The sequence below is a fragment of the Vulpes lagopus genome, chromosome 22, assembly GCF_018345385.1.
Source record: "Vulpes lagopus strain Blue_001 chromosome 22, ASM1834538v1, whole genome shotgun sequence".
NCBI lineage: Eukaryota > Metazoa > Chordata > Mammalia > Carnivora > Canidae > Vulpes > Vulpes lagopus.
Genome location: NC_054845.1, coordinates 6,469,224 through 6,485,730, shown reverse-complemented (window position 1 = coordinate 6,485,730; position 16,507 = coordinate 6,469,224). Strand labels below are relative to the sequence as shown.

At 36.9% G+C, this 16,507-nt stretch overlaps 1 protein-coding gene across 1 annotated transcript in view; it reads left to right on the top strand.

Moving 5' to 3' along the window:
* PGAP1 (post-GPI attachment to proteins inositol deacylase 1) overlaps positions 1 to 16,507 on the top strand; it is a 71,366-nt gene continuing 54,859 nt past the window's right edge. Inside the window, exons 1-3 of the mRNA XM_041737536.1 lie at positions 1 to 253; positions 6,138 to 6,291; positions 12,224 to 12,399. Of these exons, the coding sequence (XP_041593470.1) occupies positions 107 to 253; positions 6,138 to 6,291; positions 12,224 to 12,399 (477 nt within the window). The 5' untranslated portion in view covers positions 1 to 106. The remainder of the gene's footprint in view (positions 254 to 6,137; positions 6,292 to 12,223; positions 12,400 to 16,507) is intronic.

The window sequence follows — 16,507 nt, the reverse complement described above, 5'->3', positions numbered from 1 at the left end:
TGCGCAGGCGCGCGCCGCTCGGGCTGCTCGGGGGCGCGGGGCTTCGCTGGGCGGGCGCGGGCGCGGGCGCGGGCGGGACGGGCCCCGCGGCGGCGGCGGCGGCACGATGCTCCTTCCCTCGGTCAGTGTCTGGAACCTGGCGTTTTATGCCCTTATGATGTGCCTGGCGAGCCTGGGGCTGTGGGACGTCTTCTTCGGCTTCGAGGAGAACAAGTGCAGCATGAGCTACATGTTCGAGTACCCGGAGTATCAGGTGAGCGTCGGCCGCCGCACCTGGGCCCTCCTGCGGCCGCTCCCGCCCCGGCTCCCGCGCCGCCAGCCTCCTCCCTGTCTTGTCGCCCTCGAAGGTTCAGCAGACACCTCCCTCCCCGGGTGCCCTCACCTGCTCTTTGCGTCCTCTCTTAACAGCGGGGTGTCGGGCAGGTGGGTCCCCGAGCATCCTCCCGGGGGCCCCTCCCGGCCCCAAATCCCAGGCACAGATTCTTTGGCCTCCCCTGCCGTCCCCCGTTTGCGTCCCTCTCTAGAGACGCCTCTAACTTCAGCCCCTCTCCCTAAACCCAAACCCCAATTCCCCCTGCGTTTCCTACCTTAACTTAGCAGGTGCCCCCGGAGCACACCCGGCTGTCCACGCGCCTGCACTCTCACCATCCCGCGCGGTGGTTTGCACGTTCAGCTCTTGCTTTTCTAGAAGAAGGAGCTGATGGCTGCATCCCGAGCCTGGCCCCTGCGACTCCCCGGTGTTGCTCCAGCGGGACGGGCTGGCCCGATGATGATGAGCCCATGCAGGGGGAGAGTATCGGGGTTCCCTCCCCTGGTCGCGGGTCGTGCGTGTGCAAGCCTGCCGGTGCTCGTGCACGTCGCCTCTTCGCACTTGCACCCCAAACCTCTGTTTCGTGGTGGTGGTTTTTGTTTTCTCACGGTGTTGGCCATTGGAGAGAGACCGGCCCTTCTTGGCGCCCTTGCTCCCCACCCCCCGGTCAGTTCCATTTGGAGTTATTTTCAACCACAGTTGCTTCTTCAGTTCAGCAGAGTAGAACCTTGCATCTCATTCATGACCAGCTGTGGCGATAAGTGACACAACTGCCCAAAGTAATTCCTCCGGAAGGATTCTTTTATTTCTAAACCCATCTCCTCTATTTGTTTGCTTGAGGTCATTATGGAGCAGCAAGTTACTTGATTAATGCTGTTGATTATTTAGATCCTAAAGCTTACCTAAGGCTTCAGTGGCTGGAAAACATCTCTTCCCACCGCCCCCCCCTTCCGTGGGCAAAAATTCTAATTTAGGTTTCATTTGAGATCCTTGGAAGAGAGTGGAAGAACTTGGTATCAAATGCTATTGAAGGAGCTTTCTAAACCCATCTCCTCTATTTATTCAGACAAATAGAGGTACACTCTCCTGCCATGAGAAGTGTATGTACTGGTACTGATAAAACGCATTTTAAAGAGACTTATTATTTTATTTTATTTTATTTTTAATTTCTTTTTATTGGAGTTCAATTTGTCAACATATAGCATAACACCCAGTGCTCATTCCATCAAGTGCCCCCCTGAGTGCCCATCACCCAGTCGCCCCAACCCCCTGCCCACTCCCTTTCCACCACCCCTTGTTGTTTACCAGAGTTAGGAGTCTCTCATGTTCTGACTCCCTCTCTGATATTTCCCACTCATTTTCTTAAAGAGACTTTTTAAAACCAGAGCAGATTCTTTTTAGGTGGAAGAATGGAGATGGTGATTGCCTCAGTGTAGAGGTCATTATGGAGCAGCATGTTACTTGATTAATGCTGTTGATTATTTAATTCCTAAAGGTTACCTAAGGCTTCAGTGGCTGGAAAACATCTCTTCCCCCTCCGTGGGCAAAAATTCTAATTTAGGTTTCATTTGAGATCCTTGCAGGAGAGTGGAAGAACTTGATATCAAATGCTATTGAAAGAGATTTTAACGTGTTAACTGTTGTCTCAGTTTCTGAGCACGCGTCCTGGTTTGTATTTATCAGAGGCTGTGCATATTTAAATACGTGGGCGTTTAGTTTAGTTTCCCTGAAAATAGAGCCCTTATAATCTTTTAATTTTTCTGTGGTTTAATAATGGAGAAACTCTCAACAAGTTGAAGTAGGTCACTTTAGTTTTGTACTGTGTTGAAGAGTTTGATTAAAACAAAATTATTGGGATCCCTGGGTGGCGCAGCGGTTTGGCGCCTGCCTTTGGCCCAGGGCGCGATCCTGGAGACCCGGGATCGAATCCCACGTCGGGCTCCCGGTGCATGGAGCCTGCTTCTCCCTCTGCCTGTGTCTCTGCTTCTCTCTCTATCTCTCTGTGACTATCATAAATAAATAAAAATTTAAAAAAAATTAACTGGAACGATACAGAACTAATTCTCATTTATTTTGAGATTGGCCACAATTATTGAAGCTATTTTAATATCTGCAGTAGTGGAAATTTAGTGTTGAGAACAAAGATCCTCACAGATCTTTGGATCCTCACAGACCCATTTCTTGCCTCGTACAGTTAACTGGAAAGATGGAAAATTAGGTAATGCAAAAAAGATATTTGGCTTCCCCCCACCAAGTAGTCTGTATTTAGATATTTTGATTTAGATTCCCTTTTTGAGGCTTTACACTTTTGTTAATTTGTTAGTACAACTGTTAATTTGTCAGTACAGTAATAATTACAGTGGAAGGAGTTTCTGATATGCATTTTCAGTAGATTTTTATGATATTAAAAACTGTGTTAATTCACTACATTATTTATATTTGATTCTTAGACCTTTTATTGTGCATACCATGTCGTGTTACTTTAGAAATACAGTTAAAACCTGAATAGAAATGAGTCGTTTTGAATATTGTGAGACTTATGGATAACTGAGGTCATTCTATTAAAAGCCAGTAGCTAATGAATATATATTCTAAATACATTTTATATATATTATTTACTTTTAGTTATATTTTATAGTAAGCTTTCTAATTGTTCACAGGTTGATGTCCAGCATTTTTGATGACATAGTCATTGGGTTTTCTTCTTGATGCTTTCTTCTTTTTTACTGCTAATTTGCATATTTCCTAGCCAAATTTTAGAGGAAATGAGAGGGAGTTGAAACACACTCAATTTTATTCTCCATTTTAGAAATAAAAGGTGGGACAGGAATTTGAACCTAAATTTGTAAAATGAAGTTTTGAATTTAAAATTGGGGTAGCCTGGGTGGCTCAGCTGTTTAGCGTCTGCCTTTAGCCCAGAGCGTGATCCTGGAGATCCGGGATCGAGTCCCACATTGGGCTCCCTGCATGGAGCCTGCTTCTCCCTCTGCCTGTGCTCTGCCTCTGTGTGTGTGTGTGTGTGTGTGTCATGGATAAATAAATAAAATCTTTTTTAAATAAAAAAAAATAAAATTGTTTTTCATTTTCTACCTTTAATTTTTTTTAATTTGCTTATTCAGAGTTCACTGAACATCTCACAGACCTACCAGGCAAAATACACATTATCCTTTAAAGCTTCTTGCTTTATTATGATAGCAAGGCAAAGCATTTATTTGGTAGCAAACAGTTTTAGGCAAATTGTAGAATTTGAGAAGAAACATCTGTGTTGTTTTTTCCAATACAGTAATTTGCTTGTCTTCGAATATGTGACCTAACAGCTAACAGTTGCTGTCTGAAAGAAAATCTTTATCACACTTATTATTAAGTGTGATGTTTGTTTAGGAAATAATTTATTGATTAACTACACTGTATCAAGTATAGTCTAGATGCTGGGTATGGGTGAGAGGGAATTAGAGATCAATTAGACGTGTGTCTTTATGACTTTACAATTTTCATGTCTTTATAATACCATGAGGGAGACAGGAATGTAATGGATAGTTAAAATATAATGTGCTAAACAATAATTTCACTGTAAGAGTGCCTATGAGGCTCTTCACAGAAGAGAGCATTTAAGTACATCTTCAGTAGTCAAAGGCCATAGAGAGGTTATTATGAATTAGAGGGAATATATATACACATAGTTCTTGAAGCGCAGACACAAGAAAATTGCAGGAATAAAGAATAGCATATGTGAAGGTGGGAAGGCACCAGGACACATTGTATAAGTTTTAATTCACAGGTAAAATATGTATAGATCATAAAGTTAACACGTTAGTTTTCTTGATTCAGTATTTTTCTAGCACTTGGGAACTTGTTAGAATTTTTGTCTTTTGAAAGGGTTCTGGATTAGAGATTAGAAGGACCTGTTCTGAGGGAGTCAAGAGAGGATGGACAGCAAGGGCAGGATTGTGGAGATTGAACGTCTATTTAGGGGAGGGGTGCTCATTTAAAATAATCTACAGAAAGTAATTTAAAATTTATGGGAGTCTTGTTGCTATAAAAACTTTTAAAATCCCTTGACTCTCTTTTGCTTCATCAGCATCCTTTTCATATACCTATACGTTTTCTGTCTTCCATCTGATCAAAACCCTTCCTATTTTTTCCTGCCACTCCCAGCTTGAACTGTGGAATGTAATTTTGTCGTTTTGGATAGTTTCCTCTTCTTCTGAGTTAATTTTAAACTAGTTCAAAATTTGTTTAGCTATGTACTAAAAAGAATGATCTAATACTCATGTACTGTCCTTTTCTAAAGGTGTACTAAATTGAGAGGAGTTAAGAGTAATATGCTTTCTTTTTGCTTAATGTATACTTTTACAAAATATTGCATCATTTTCATTTTTGATTATATATTGGTATATTGGTATAATCAAAAATGAAAATGATGCAATATTTTGTAAAAGTATACATTCAATTGGTACAAATTTGAATTGAAGTCCCTACATATGACACACACACACACACACACACACATTATATATAGTAAATTGCAGGATTGGTATTTCTGAATTTTGAGTATTTGATATAAAATAACTAATGTCATAAACAATAAGCTCACCATCTTTAAAGGTGTTTTCAGGTGTTATAACATAGATTGTTTATGGTAATATTTTTTAAAGAATATTCAGGAATGTGCATGAATAATCAAAATTCTGCTTTTTAGAACAGTGAGGTTTTTTCAGTGTCATTACCATTTATAGGCTTTAAAATTCATTCAGTAGTTAAAATTTTTATCAAGCACATGTACAGCATTGCTAGATCATTAAATCTACTGATGTCTACTTAAATAAAATCTGTTCAATGTAACTGGCTTTGTTTTTAATGATTTCTATACTTAAAAAAGGAGCAGCAGCAGAAGAGCTTATACTTTACCACCACTTTTATAGATGCCTAGTTTTGGGGGATGACATTAAGACCTAATTTGTATTTTGTTGAAAAAAATTATATGAATTATTGGCTCATTTGTTATATAATAATATGAATTGCATGCAGAGTAGTCTAAGGCTTGCTGACAAACCATATACCTGAAAACCAAAAACCATGAAAACCAAAAGAGATGCTATCTCATTGGAATGTTTACAGTGAGGAGAGTGTACGTATTTTGACCCAAGACATGGCTATAAGGTTCAGATTAATTTGTGAAACACACTGCAGATTGAAGCATATGAAATTGAGAGGTGAAAAAGCTGCATTATAAAACAAGCTTACTTTTCTTTGAGTAATATAACAGCTAGACTATATAATTGGGTCTAAGTAAAATGAGAGACATTACAAGACAGTTTAAAATAGCAAAAAAGAATCAATTTGATAATGGAAAGGTTTTATCATTTCTAGGTATAATTGATACTGATACTATGTTAAATGCATTTCCAATTATATTAGATGTAACTTGCAGGAATGTAATGGATAGTTAAAATATAATTATATATATATAATTATATTTTATATATATATATAATTAGCATGTAACTTGCTGACATACCCCAATATTTTTCTTTTATTAGTGGCTATTTTGAATAATGTATATTCATTAGAATTTCAGGTAGTTCCATTTTATGCATTCCTGAAGACTACATGGTTCAGAATTCACTCAAGACAAATTCTACATATGAATAAACTAAAAGTAAAACTTAGTACAGTTTTATCATCAGTAATATTTTTATACTATACTTTTTTTTTTTTTTTACTATACTGTTTCAATGTGTATAATTCAGAATTGGTCACAGTTGACTGAATTGTATTAATACAACTGATTAAAGTGAAATTGCCTTTTTATTTATTTTTGCTGCAGAAAATAGAACTTCCAAAGAAACTGGCAAAACGCTATCCTGCATATGAATTATATCTTTATGGAGAGGGATCATATGCTGAAGAACACAAAATTCTCCCTTTGACAGGTATTCCAGTTCTCTTTCTTCCTGGTAACGCTGGAAGTTATAAGCAAGGTAAGTCTTGGAAGTAAATTTTAAAAGCTATAAAATTCTATTGGAGAATTTATCAGGTACATACTCTGTGTTAGTACTGTGCTAGGCACACTGGGAGACACAAATATGTGACATTATGTCTGAGAGAAAAAAAATGTGAGTACAAAAAATAGTTGAAGACCACTTAGAGAAGAGTAAGAAGGAGAAAAAGAACAGGATAGAGTGGTAGGATAAATGATACAGGGATTCAGGAATTAGCAGAAGAAAGGTTTATGTTGGAAATGGAAGGTACAGAAAACATACCCCAAAACACTGATTTGAGAAGTAAATTGCTGTTTGTTTTGCTAAACAAGAGAAAAGATTGGTTTCTTTCTTTTGTGGAGTTATTTTAATTAGATCTGGAAATACTGATGGGAACTCAGAAAGGGAAGTTTAATGTATAGATCCCAAAATGAATGTTGGCCTAGAGAAAATAGCCATTCTTTCTGGCATAACAAGTAATCTGGAAGTAATTTCATTTAAAATGAGCTCTTTGGTTATTAACTGGTGTATTCTTTTATATGATAAGAATAGGATTCTTTCAACATTTAGTATAATTACTTTCCTGCGATGCATTTATCTAGTAAATAATTGTGTTTTAGGTATTAGGGAGCCAAAACAGACCAAGATAGATAATATCTATCCCTCTCATTAAACTTATATTTTTGTTGGGAAGACAGCCATCAAATAAATAATGTAAGTAATGTTAAAAGTTAGAAAGATCATGGGATTGAGCCCTGAGCAGGGAGTCTGCTTCTCCCTCTCCTTCTGAGCCTCCTCTGCATTTGTGCTGTCTCTCTCTTGTGCGCTCTCTCTCTCTCTCTCTCTCAAATAAATAAATCTTTAAAAAAGAAAGGTAGAAAAATAAAACACAGGGATAGAGGATAAATAGATCAGAGGTGGCTAGTTTAGTTGAAGTGGCCAGGAAAGGTCAGGATGAGGATGTAACATTTGAGCAGAGGCTTGAATGTAGCTAAGAAACTGAGGTATGTGACTCTTTGGGGAAAGACCCTGAGGCAGGAACATGCTTGGTACATTCAAGGCCATGAATCCAGAGACAGTGGCAAGAAATGAGGGAAAAGTAGCTACAACCTATATCATATAAGCTGTGGAAGAGACTGAATTTTTCATCCGAGTGTGATTGGAAACTTTTAGAGGGTTTTGGGTAGGAAATGATATAATCTAATTTTTCTGTTGTTAATCTTTGAAATATAACACATATACAGAGAAACGTGTAGAATATAGATACTCAGTTAAAAATTATTATAAAGTGAATACCCATAGAACTGAAACCTAAGTCAAGAAGTGGAAACCCCCTGAATGCTCCTTCCTGATAAAACTTTCTACCCTCTTTTCTAGAGGTAATCACAATCCAAACTTAAGGATAGTAGTTTCCTTGACTTTGATCGTTTTAGTATCTAAATATGCGTCTCTGTCTCTAATACAATCTACTTTTAGGGGATTATTTTTTTTTTAATTTTTATTTATTTATGATAGTCACACACACACACACACAGAGAGAGAGAGAGAGAGAGGCAGAGACATAGGCAGAGGGAGAAGCAGGCTCCATGCACCAGGAGCCCGACGTGGGATTCGATCCCGGGTCTCCAGGATCGCGCCCTGGGCCAAAGGCAGGCGCCAAACCTCTGCGCCACCCAGGGATCCCTAGGGGATTATTTTTAAACTTTGTAACATAAGCATAAACATTTAGTATGTATTCTTTTGTGTTTGGCTTTTTCCACTCAACGTTTTAAAAATTCATCCAAGTTGTGGTGTGAGCTGTGATTTGTTTATTTTCCTCACTCTGTATCATCCCATTATATGACTATACCTAGTTTGGACATTTGTGTTATTTACAAGCAATTACAAATAACGAACATTTTTCAACTTTGGATCACATAAGCCCATGCTCCTGTAAGATGTTTACTGTAATATAATTTCGTGTCAAAGGTTATGTGTATCCTTTTAATTTTACTGTTTGTGTTAATTTATACACCCAGAAACAGTACATTATACTTCCTTTTGCTTCACAACCTTGACAGCATTGAAATTGTTAGATTTTTAAATTGTTTACAGTCTGGTAAGTGTGATTTATTTTTTAAAAATGATTACTTTGGCTTTGTTGTGTAGAGAATATGCTACAAGGAGGCAAGAGTGGAAGAAGGAAAAATACTAAACATCATTAATCATCAGGGAAGTACAAATCAAAACCACAATAATGGATATCATTTCATACCCAGTAGGGTAGCTATAATCTAAAAGATAATAGCAAGTGTCATGAGGCTGTGAAGAAATTGAAACCCTTATACATTGCTGGTGGGAATATAAAATAGTAGAATCACTTTGGAAAAATAGTTTGGTAATTTTTCACAATGTTAAACATAGAGTTTTATGCTTAGTAATTCCACTATAGGTATCTACCCAAGAAAAATGAAAACATACAGTCACGTAAAAACTTGTTTATAGATGTTTATAGCAACACAATTCAAAATAGCTAAAATGTAGAAACAACCCAAATGTCCATCAACTAAATAACAGACAAGTAAAATATATCCCTAAAATGGAATATTCTTCAGCAATAAAATGAATGAACCATAAATAAGAAAATTACAGGCCAATATCCTTGATCAACATAGGTGCAGAAATCTTTAGCAACGTATTAGCAAACCAAATCCATCAATACATGATCAAGTGGGTTTATTCCAGAGATACAAGGAGGTTCAGCATCCACATATCCATATGATACAATTAAAGTAATACAATGAAAGATAAAAATCATATGATCATCTCAATAGATGCAGCAAAACCATTTGACAGAATTCAGTATTCATTTATGATAAAAACTCAACAGAGTGGATATAGAGGATGCACCTCAACACAATAAAGACCATATATGATAGTCCTATAGCTAACATCACTCAATGGTGAAAAGCTGAAAGCTTTTCCTCTAATTTCAGGGACAAGACAAGAATGCCAAATTTTACCACTTTTTTCAACATAGTATTGGATGACCTAGCCACAGCAGTAAAGCAAGAACAATTTTAAAAAGCCATCTAAATTGGAAAGGAAGAAGTAAAATTGTCACTATTTGCAGGTAACATATATAGAAAACCCTAGACTCCACAAAAAGCTGTTAGAATTAACAAATGAATTTGGTAAAATGCAGGATACAAAGTCAATATACAGGAAACTGTTGTGTTTCTGTATACTAATAAATAACCAGGGAAATTAAGAAAACAATCCCATTTATAATTCCATTGAAAAGAGAAAAAACCTAGGAATAAATTTAACAAAGGAGCTCTACGAGATCTCTACACTGAAAATCTATAAGACACAGATGAAACAAATAAAACAAAAATACAAATAAATGGAAAGATATTCTCTGCTTATATATTGGAAATATTAATATTGTTAAAGTGTCCATACCGCCAAAAGCAATCTATAGATTCTGTGCAATACCTATCAAAATTCCAATGGTGTACTTCACAGAAGTAGAACAAATTATAAAATTTGTGTGGTACCACAGAAGATCCTGAATAGCCAAAGCAATCTTGAGAAAGAACAAAACTGGACATGAACAAAAAAACATGGGAAAAAAAATGGAAAAAAACAAACAAACAAAAAATGCTCCCTGATTTCAAACTGTACCAGAGCTGTAGTAATGAAAACAGTATTATATTGGTAGAAAAACAGACCCACAGATCAGTGGAACAGATTGAGAGCCCAGAAGTAAGCTCACATATATATGTCAGTTTATCTCTGGTAAAAGAGACAAGAACATGCAATGGAGAAAAAACTGTCTCTTCAATAAATGGTTCTGGGAAAACTGGACAGCCACAAGCAAAAGGGTGAAAGTAGGCCACTATCTTCCACCATGCACAAAAATTAACACCAAAGGGTTTAACACCTTTGCGTATAACACCGGAGTCCCTAAAACTGCCAGAAGAAAACACAGGCAGTAAGCTCCTTGACATCAGCCTTAGCAACATCTTTGTGGATCTCACTCCAAAGCAAGAGAAACAAAAGCAAAGATAAATAAATGGGATTACATCAAACTAAAAAGCTTCTGCACAGCAAAGGAAACCATTAAAATGAAAAGGCAGGGATCCCTGGGTGGCGCAGCGGTTTGGCGCCTGCCTTTGGCCCAGGGCGCGATCCTGGAGACCCGGGATCGAATCCCACGTCAGGCTCCTGGTGCATGGAGCCTGCTTCTCCCTCTGCCTATGTCTCTGCCTCTCTCTCTCTCTCTCTTTATGACTATCATAAATAAATAATAATAAAAAAAAACAAAAATAAAATAAAATGAAAAGGCCTACTCAATGGGGGAAGATATTTGTAAACCATATAAACAGGGGGTTAATATCCAAATATATCCAAAATATATTAAGAACTTGCATAATAACAACGACAAAATGGACAAAGGATCTGAATGGACATTCCTCCAAAGAAGACATACAGATCACCAATAGACACATGAAAAGTTACTCGATATCAGTAATTGTTAGGGAAATGTAAATCAAAACTACTTTTTACCTCATACCTGTCAGAATGGCTACTATCAGACAAGAAATAATAGAAATGAAACTTGACCATTTACACATGGATGGACCTTGAGGGTATTCTGCTAAGTGAAATAAATCAGAAAAAGACAAATACCATATGATTTCATTGATAATGTGGAATCTTAAAGGAAAAAAACGAATAAACAAAACAAACTCCTAGATACAGAGAACAGACTATGGTTACCAGAGGGGAAGGGTGTTAGGAGTGAGAAAATGAATGAAGGGAGCCAACAGTGTGGTAATAGATGGTAAATAGAGTTGTGGTGATGATCACTTTGTAGTGTATACAGATGTCAAATTATTAAACTGCACACTGGAAGCTTCTATAATAAAAAGGAATGAATTAACTGATAACATGAATTACATGGTACAGTGTGGGTGAATCTTGAAAACACTCTAAGAGAAAGAAGCCAGTCATAGAAAGCCATATATATGATCCCATTTATAGAAATGTCTAGAATAGGCAAATCCATAGGGACAGAAAGTAAATTAGTACTTTCCAGGAATTGGGAGAAGAGGAATGAGAAGTGACTACTGATGAGTGTAGGTTTTTCTTTTGGGAGTAATTAAAGATGCCTGAAGTTAGATTAGATTAGTAGAATTTTGTGAGTATAATGAAAATCATTGAACTGTACACTTTCACATAAGTTGTATGTGAATTATATATGTTTAGAAAAATGGAATGGCAAACAGGTATTTTGTTTGCTAAACCATACATTGCAACTTTTAATGCCATTAATGCAATCAATTCACAAAATCTGTGAAATGGTTTACAGAGCAAAACCTAAAACAGTGTGGAAGCAGGTAAACCAGTGAGGAAACTATTGGAGTAGTTAAGGCAAGAGATGATGGTGTTTAGATTAAGAGGACATCATTGGAAATGGTGAGAAACGTTGATTGGGGATATATTTAGAAAGTAGAGGATGATAGGATTTACTGATGAATTGGATGTCATGTGTAAGGAAAAGACCAATCAAGCATCTAAAGTGATGAGCATACATTTCTTGTAGGAATTTTCTCATTCTGAAAATCCCAAAGTGTGGTTTATTCATACAGATGGCCAACATTTCGTATCAAAAATTCTTCCCCTCCCTTTAGCTATTTTCCCTAATGAAGTGGAAGCAGGTAAAGAATGAATGACCTGTTTACTTTATATTTAATTTAAATTTTAAAATACTTAATACAGTACAAACAATGGTTTGTTCTTCTCAATTGATACTATTGAAGGATGTCACCCTGAAGTAGGTTGTTTATGTTTGGAGCGTGGGATAAAGTTACTTGTTAAGAGACTTTGAAGCAAGAATGGATGCAACTTTTAAAAATTTTGTTTAATTTGCACTTTTTCTCTGCAGTTCGTTCTCTTGGTTCTATTGCACTTAGAAAAGCAGAAGACATTGACTTCAAGTACCACTTTGACTTCTTTAGTGTGAATTTCAATGAAGAACTGGTGGCACTGTATGGTGGAAGTCTTCAGAAACAAACCAAGTTTGTACATGAATGCATTAAAACAATTCTCAAACTCTATAAGGTAAGAAATAAGAATGCAAATCAATAGTGACCACCTATTAGCATTTTTTATTTTTCAACATATTTTAAATCATTTGTTTATTTGGAAGTTGAACATGATAGAAAGGTTTTTTTTTTTCTTTTTTGGTGGGAGTCTGTTATTTTGAACTCAATGGTTTTTGAAGTTTAAATTGAATGTGCAAGAAACCTCACATGAATTTAAGGGAAAATCTTTTTTTAACTTTATAAATTAGAAGTGCACTGAATTTTCTAAAGACCATTAGTATGGATATCTGCTTCTTGTTATGAATAACTGGTATTAGGGTAAACTACTTCCATATGTAAGCAACTATAACTAGTCAAAATATCTGAAGCACATGTTTTCAGATGTTGGACAACCAAGTAGTAAAGGACCATGACCCCTGAAAAAAGGAAAATACGTGAGGTGAGCTTCATGATTGCTTTGATTTTGTGCCTGAGCTTTCAGACCATTCCTCAGACCATGGGGTAAGTAGGTGGAGGTCAAAAAGAGTAGTACATGATATAACTGAGCCAAAGAAGGCCAAGATCAGAATTTGGGCTACTGGAGTTGTTAGATTTGTGGGTGGATATGAGAAAGAGGAGGACTAAGCAGAGCTAGAAGCTCTGTAAATTTGGTATCTTTCAACTTTGAACGCAGTGCTACATATGCACAGGACAAGAAGCTACAAGGCAATAGCATACCAGGGAGAAGGTGGTGGGGTATGTCTACCTCAGGTGCAAGGAATAAGGGGCAATATATATTGTTAGAGAAATTTTAAGAGTGGAAAACATTCTAAAAATCATTTTATGCCAACAATTCTAAACAGTATCAGGGATAAAATATTACTATACTACCTACTGAGGTGAGCCATTGCCTTCCATGGTATGCCACAGTGAAACTCCTAGCAAAAGAAAGCTACTGGAGAATTATGCCCTGACTGAGATTCCAGAGATCACATGTGCTGGGAAATAGCAGTTCTAATCTAACATGATAGAAAGGTTAGAAATAGAAAGACCCAGTAGAACGCATTGGATATTTATTTGAGATCCCAGAAAGGATGCAATTTAAGTATAGAGCTACTCCAGCTCTAACGTAAGAGCTCTTCTGGGATCCACTTTAATGTTTAACTGTAAGCCTCAAAAGTACTGAAGTTACGGATTTAAAGTAAAGGATACACATAACAAGAGAACAGATGGAGAATCTCAGCAGAGATATGGAAACTATTAAAAGAACAAAAAGGGTGATTTAGAACTGAAACAATATATATCAGATATGAAAGGTTAAGGGGGTGTCTGGGTAGCTCAGTCAGTTAAGTGTCTGACTCTTGATTTCTGCTTAGGTCATGATCTCAGGATTGTAAGATTGAGCCCTTTGTTGGGCTGTATGCTAGGTGTGGAACCTGCTTAAGATTCACTCTCTGCTCCTCCCTGCCTCTTAAAAAAAAAGAAAGAAAGAAAGAAAGAAATGAAAAATTCAGCAGATAGGCTCCAAACAGATTGAATACTATAGAAGAGATCAGTGAATTTGAAGATGGGACAATAGGATGAAAAGGAAAGAGTCTTAACCTGTGGGACAAACTGCCTTGATGACTATAAGTTTATGGTTTTTGTAGTAATACATACAACAGAATATTGCTCAGCCATCAAAAAGAATGAAATCGTGCCATTTGCAACAATGCAGATGGAACTGGTGTGGTTTATACCAAGCAAAATAAGTCAGAGAAAGACAAGTATCATGTGATTTCACTTATATGTGCAATTTAAGAGACAAAACAGATGAACATTGGGGTAGGGGGAGAAAAAAGAAGCAAACCATAAAAGACTCTAGCTATAAGAACAAACAGGGTTGATTGAGGGAGGGAGGGAGGTGGGGATGGGCCAAATGGGACTTGTTGTGATGAGCACTGGGTATTACCTGTAAATGATGAATCACTACATTATATTCCTGAAACCAGTATTATTCTATATGTTAACTAGAATCTAAATAAAAACTCGAAAAAAATGAAAATGAAAATGCATTATCAGAATTTGTAAGATTAAAGTAGTTAATTTAATTTGTACGGTTAAAGTAGTTAGAAGAGGGATCCCTGGGTGGCGCAGCGGTTTGGCGCCTGCCTTTGGCCCAGAGCGCGATCCTGGAGACCCGGGATCGAATCCCACATCGGGCTCCCGGTGCATGGAGCCTGCTTCTCCCTCTGCCTGTGTCTCTGCCTCTCTCTCTTTCTCTCTGTATGACTATCATAAATAAAAAATAAAAATAAAAATAAAAAAAAAAAAATTAAAAAAAAAAAATCAGTTGGGATCCCTGGGTGGCACAGCGGTTTAGCACCTGCCTTTGGCCCGGAGCACGATCCTGGAGACCCGGGATTGAATCCCACATCGGGCTCCCGGTGTATGGAGCCTGCTTCTCCCTCTGCCTGTGTCTCTGTCTCTCTCTCTCTCTCTCTCTGTGACTATCATAAATAAATAAAAATTAAAAAAAAAAAAAGTAGTTAGAAGAAATACTGTAGTCTTAAATATTTACATTAGAAAAGAACAAGGTTTAAAAACAATAACCCAGCCTTTCAACATAAGCTTAGAGAAAGAAGAACAAAGTAAACTCAGAGTACATGTAAGGAAACAATAAAACTGAGAATGGAAATCGAGGAAACAGTGTAGACAAACATTAGTGAGAAAAAAATGATACCAATTACTGATTCTTCTAAAAGATCTAAAAATTGATAAACCCATATCTACATTGATTAAGGAAAAAAAGGAGGGGAATACAAATTAACGATATTAGGAATGAAAGAAAGGAAATTTCTAGAGCCTACAGATACTAAGAAGTTATTAAAGGATTATTATGAACAACATTATGCCAATACATTTGAGGACTCAGATGAAATTCTCAAATCCCTTGAAATATAAATTACAAAATAGACACAAGGAGAAACAAAATGTTTGTCTAGCCTTACATCTGTTTAAAATTTGTTGTTTGTAATTAAAAATCTTACTGCCAAGAAAACTAGAGCTAAATGACTTCAATGGTGAATTCTGTGACACATTTAAGGAAAAAATAATACCCCTCTTATACAAACTAAGAAAATAGAGGAAGAAATAATACATTTAGTTCATTTTAAGAAACCTGCAAACCCTGATTATCAAAATCAGATATTGACATTGTTTGAAAGGAAAATAGAGACCTAGTATTCCTCATGAATATAGATGTAAGATACTCAGCAAGCAACTAGACTATCAAACCCAGCAATATTTTAAAGTATAATATGACTACATAGGATTTATCCGAAGAATGCAAAGTTGGTTTAATATTCAAGTATCAATCAATATAATTTATCTAGGATCATCTCAATAGATAAAACTTATTCAGATACATTCAGCACCCATTCATGATTTAAGAAAAAAAATAGGGCATTAGGTATAGAAACAGGTTTAAGAACTATTTCTGTATTTGATAAGGTATTTATTGGATAAGATAAATAAGATGTAATCACAAAATGGAATTTCCATGTTATTCACAATAAATGCCTTTAGGGATGCTTGGGTGACTCAAGTCAAGTGTCTGTCTTAGGCTCAGGTCATGATCCTAGGATCCTGGGATTAAGCCCTGAGTTGGGCTCCCTTCTCACGGGGGAGTCTGCTTCTCCCTCTCCCTTTGCCCCTCCCTCCTGCTCGTGCTCTCTCTCTCTCTCTTTTTCTCTCCTCAAATAAATAAATAAAGTCTCTTAAAAATCCCAAAAAACAAAACAAAACAAAATCAGTAAATGCCATTTATGTTTTATGCCAGGTAGTTTTCTTTTTTCCATTTTTCAGCTCTATTTCTGCATCTAGCTGGTGCAGTAAGACCAGAAAAAGAAATAAAATTAATAAAGATCAAAAAGGAAGCATTAAAACTGTCTATATTTACAAATGACATAAATATACAGAAACATTTAGAGGCACCGATGTGGTTCAGCTGGTTAAGTGTCTGCCTTTGGCTCAGGTGGTCCTGAGATGGAGCCCGGAGTTGGGCTCCCTGCTTAATAGGGAACCTGCTCCTCCTCCTCCCTCACCTCTCCTCATGCTTGTGCTCTCTTGCTCTTTCTCTCTGTCAAATAAATAAATAAAATCTT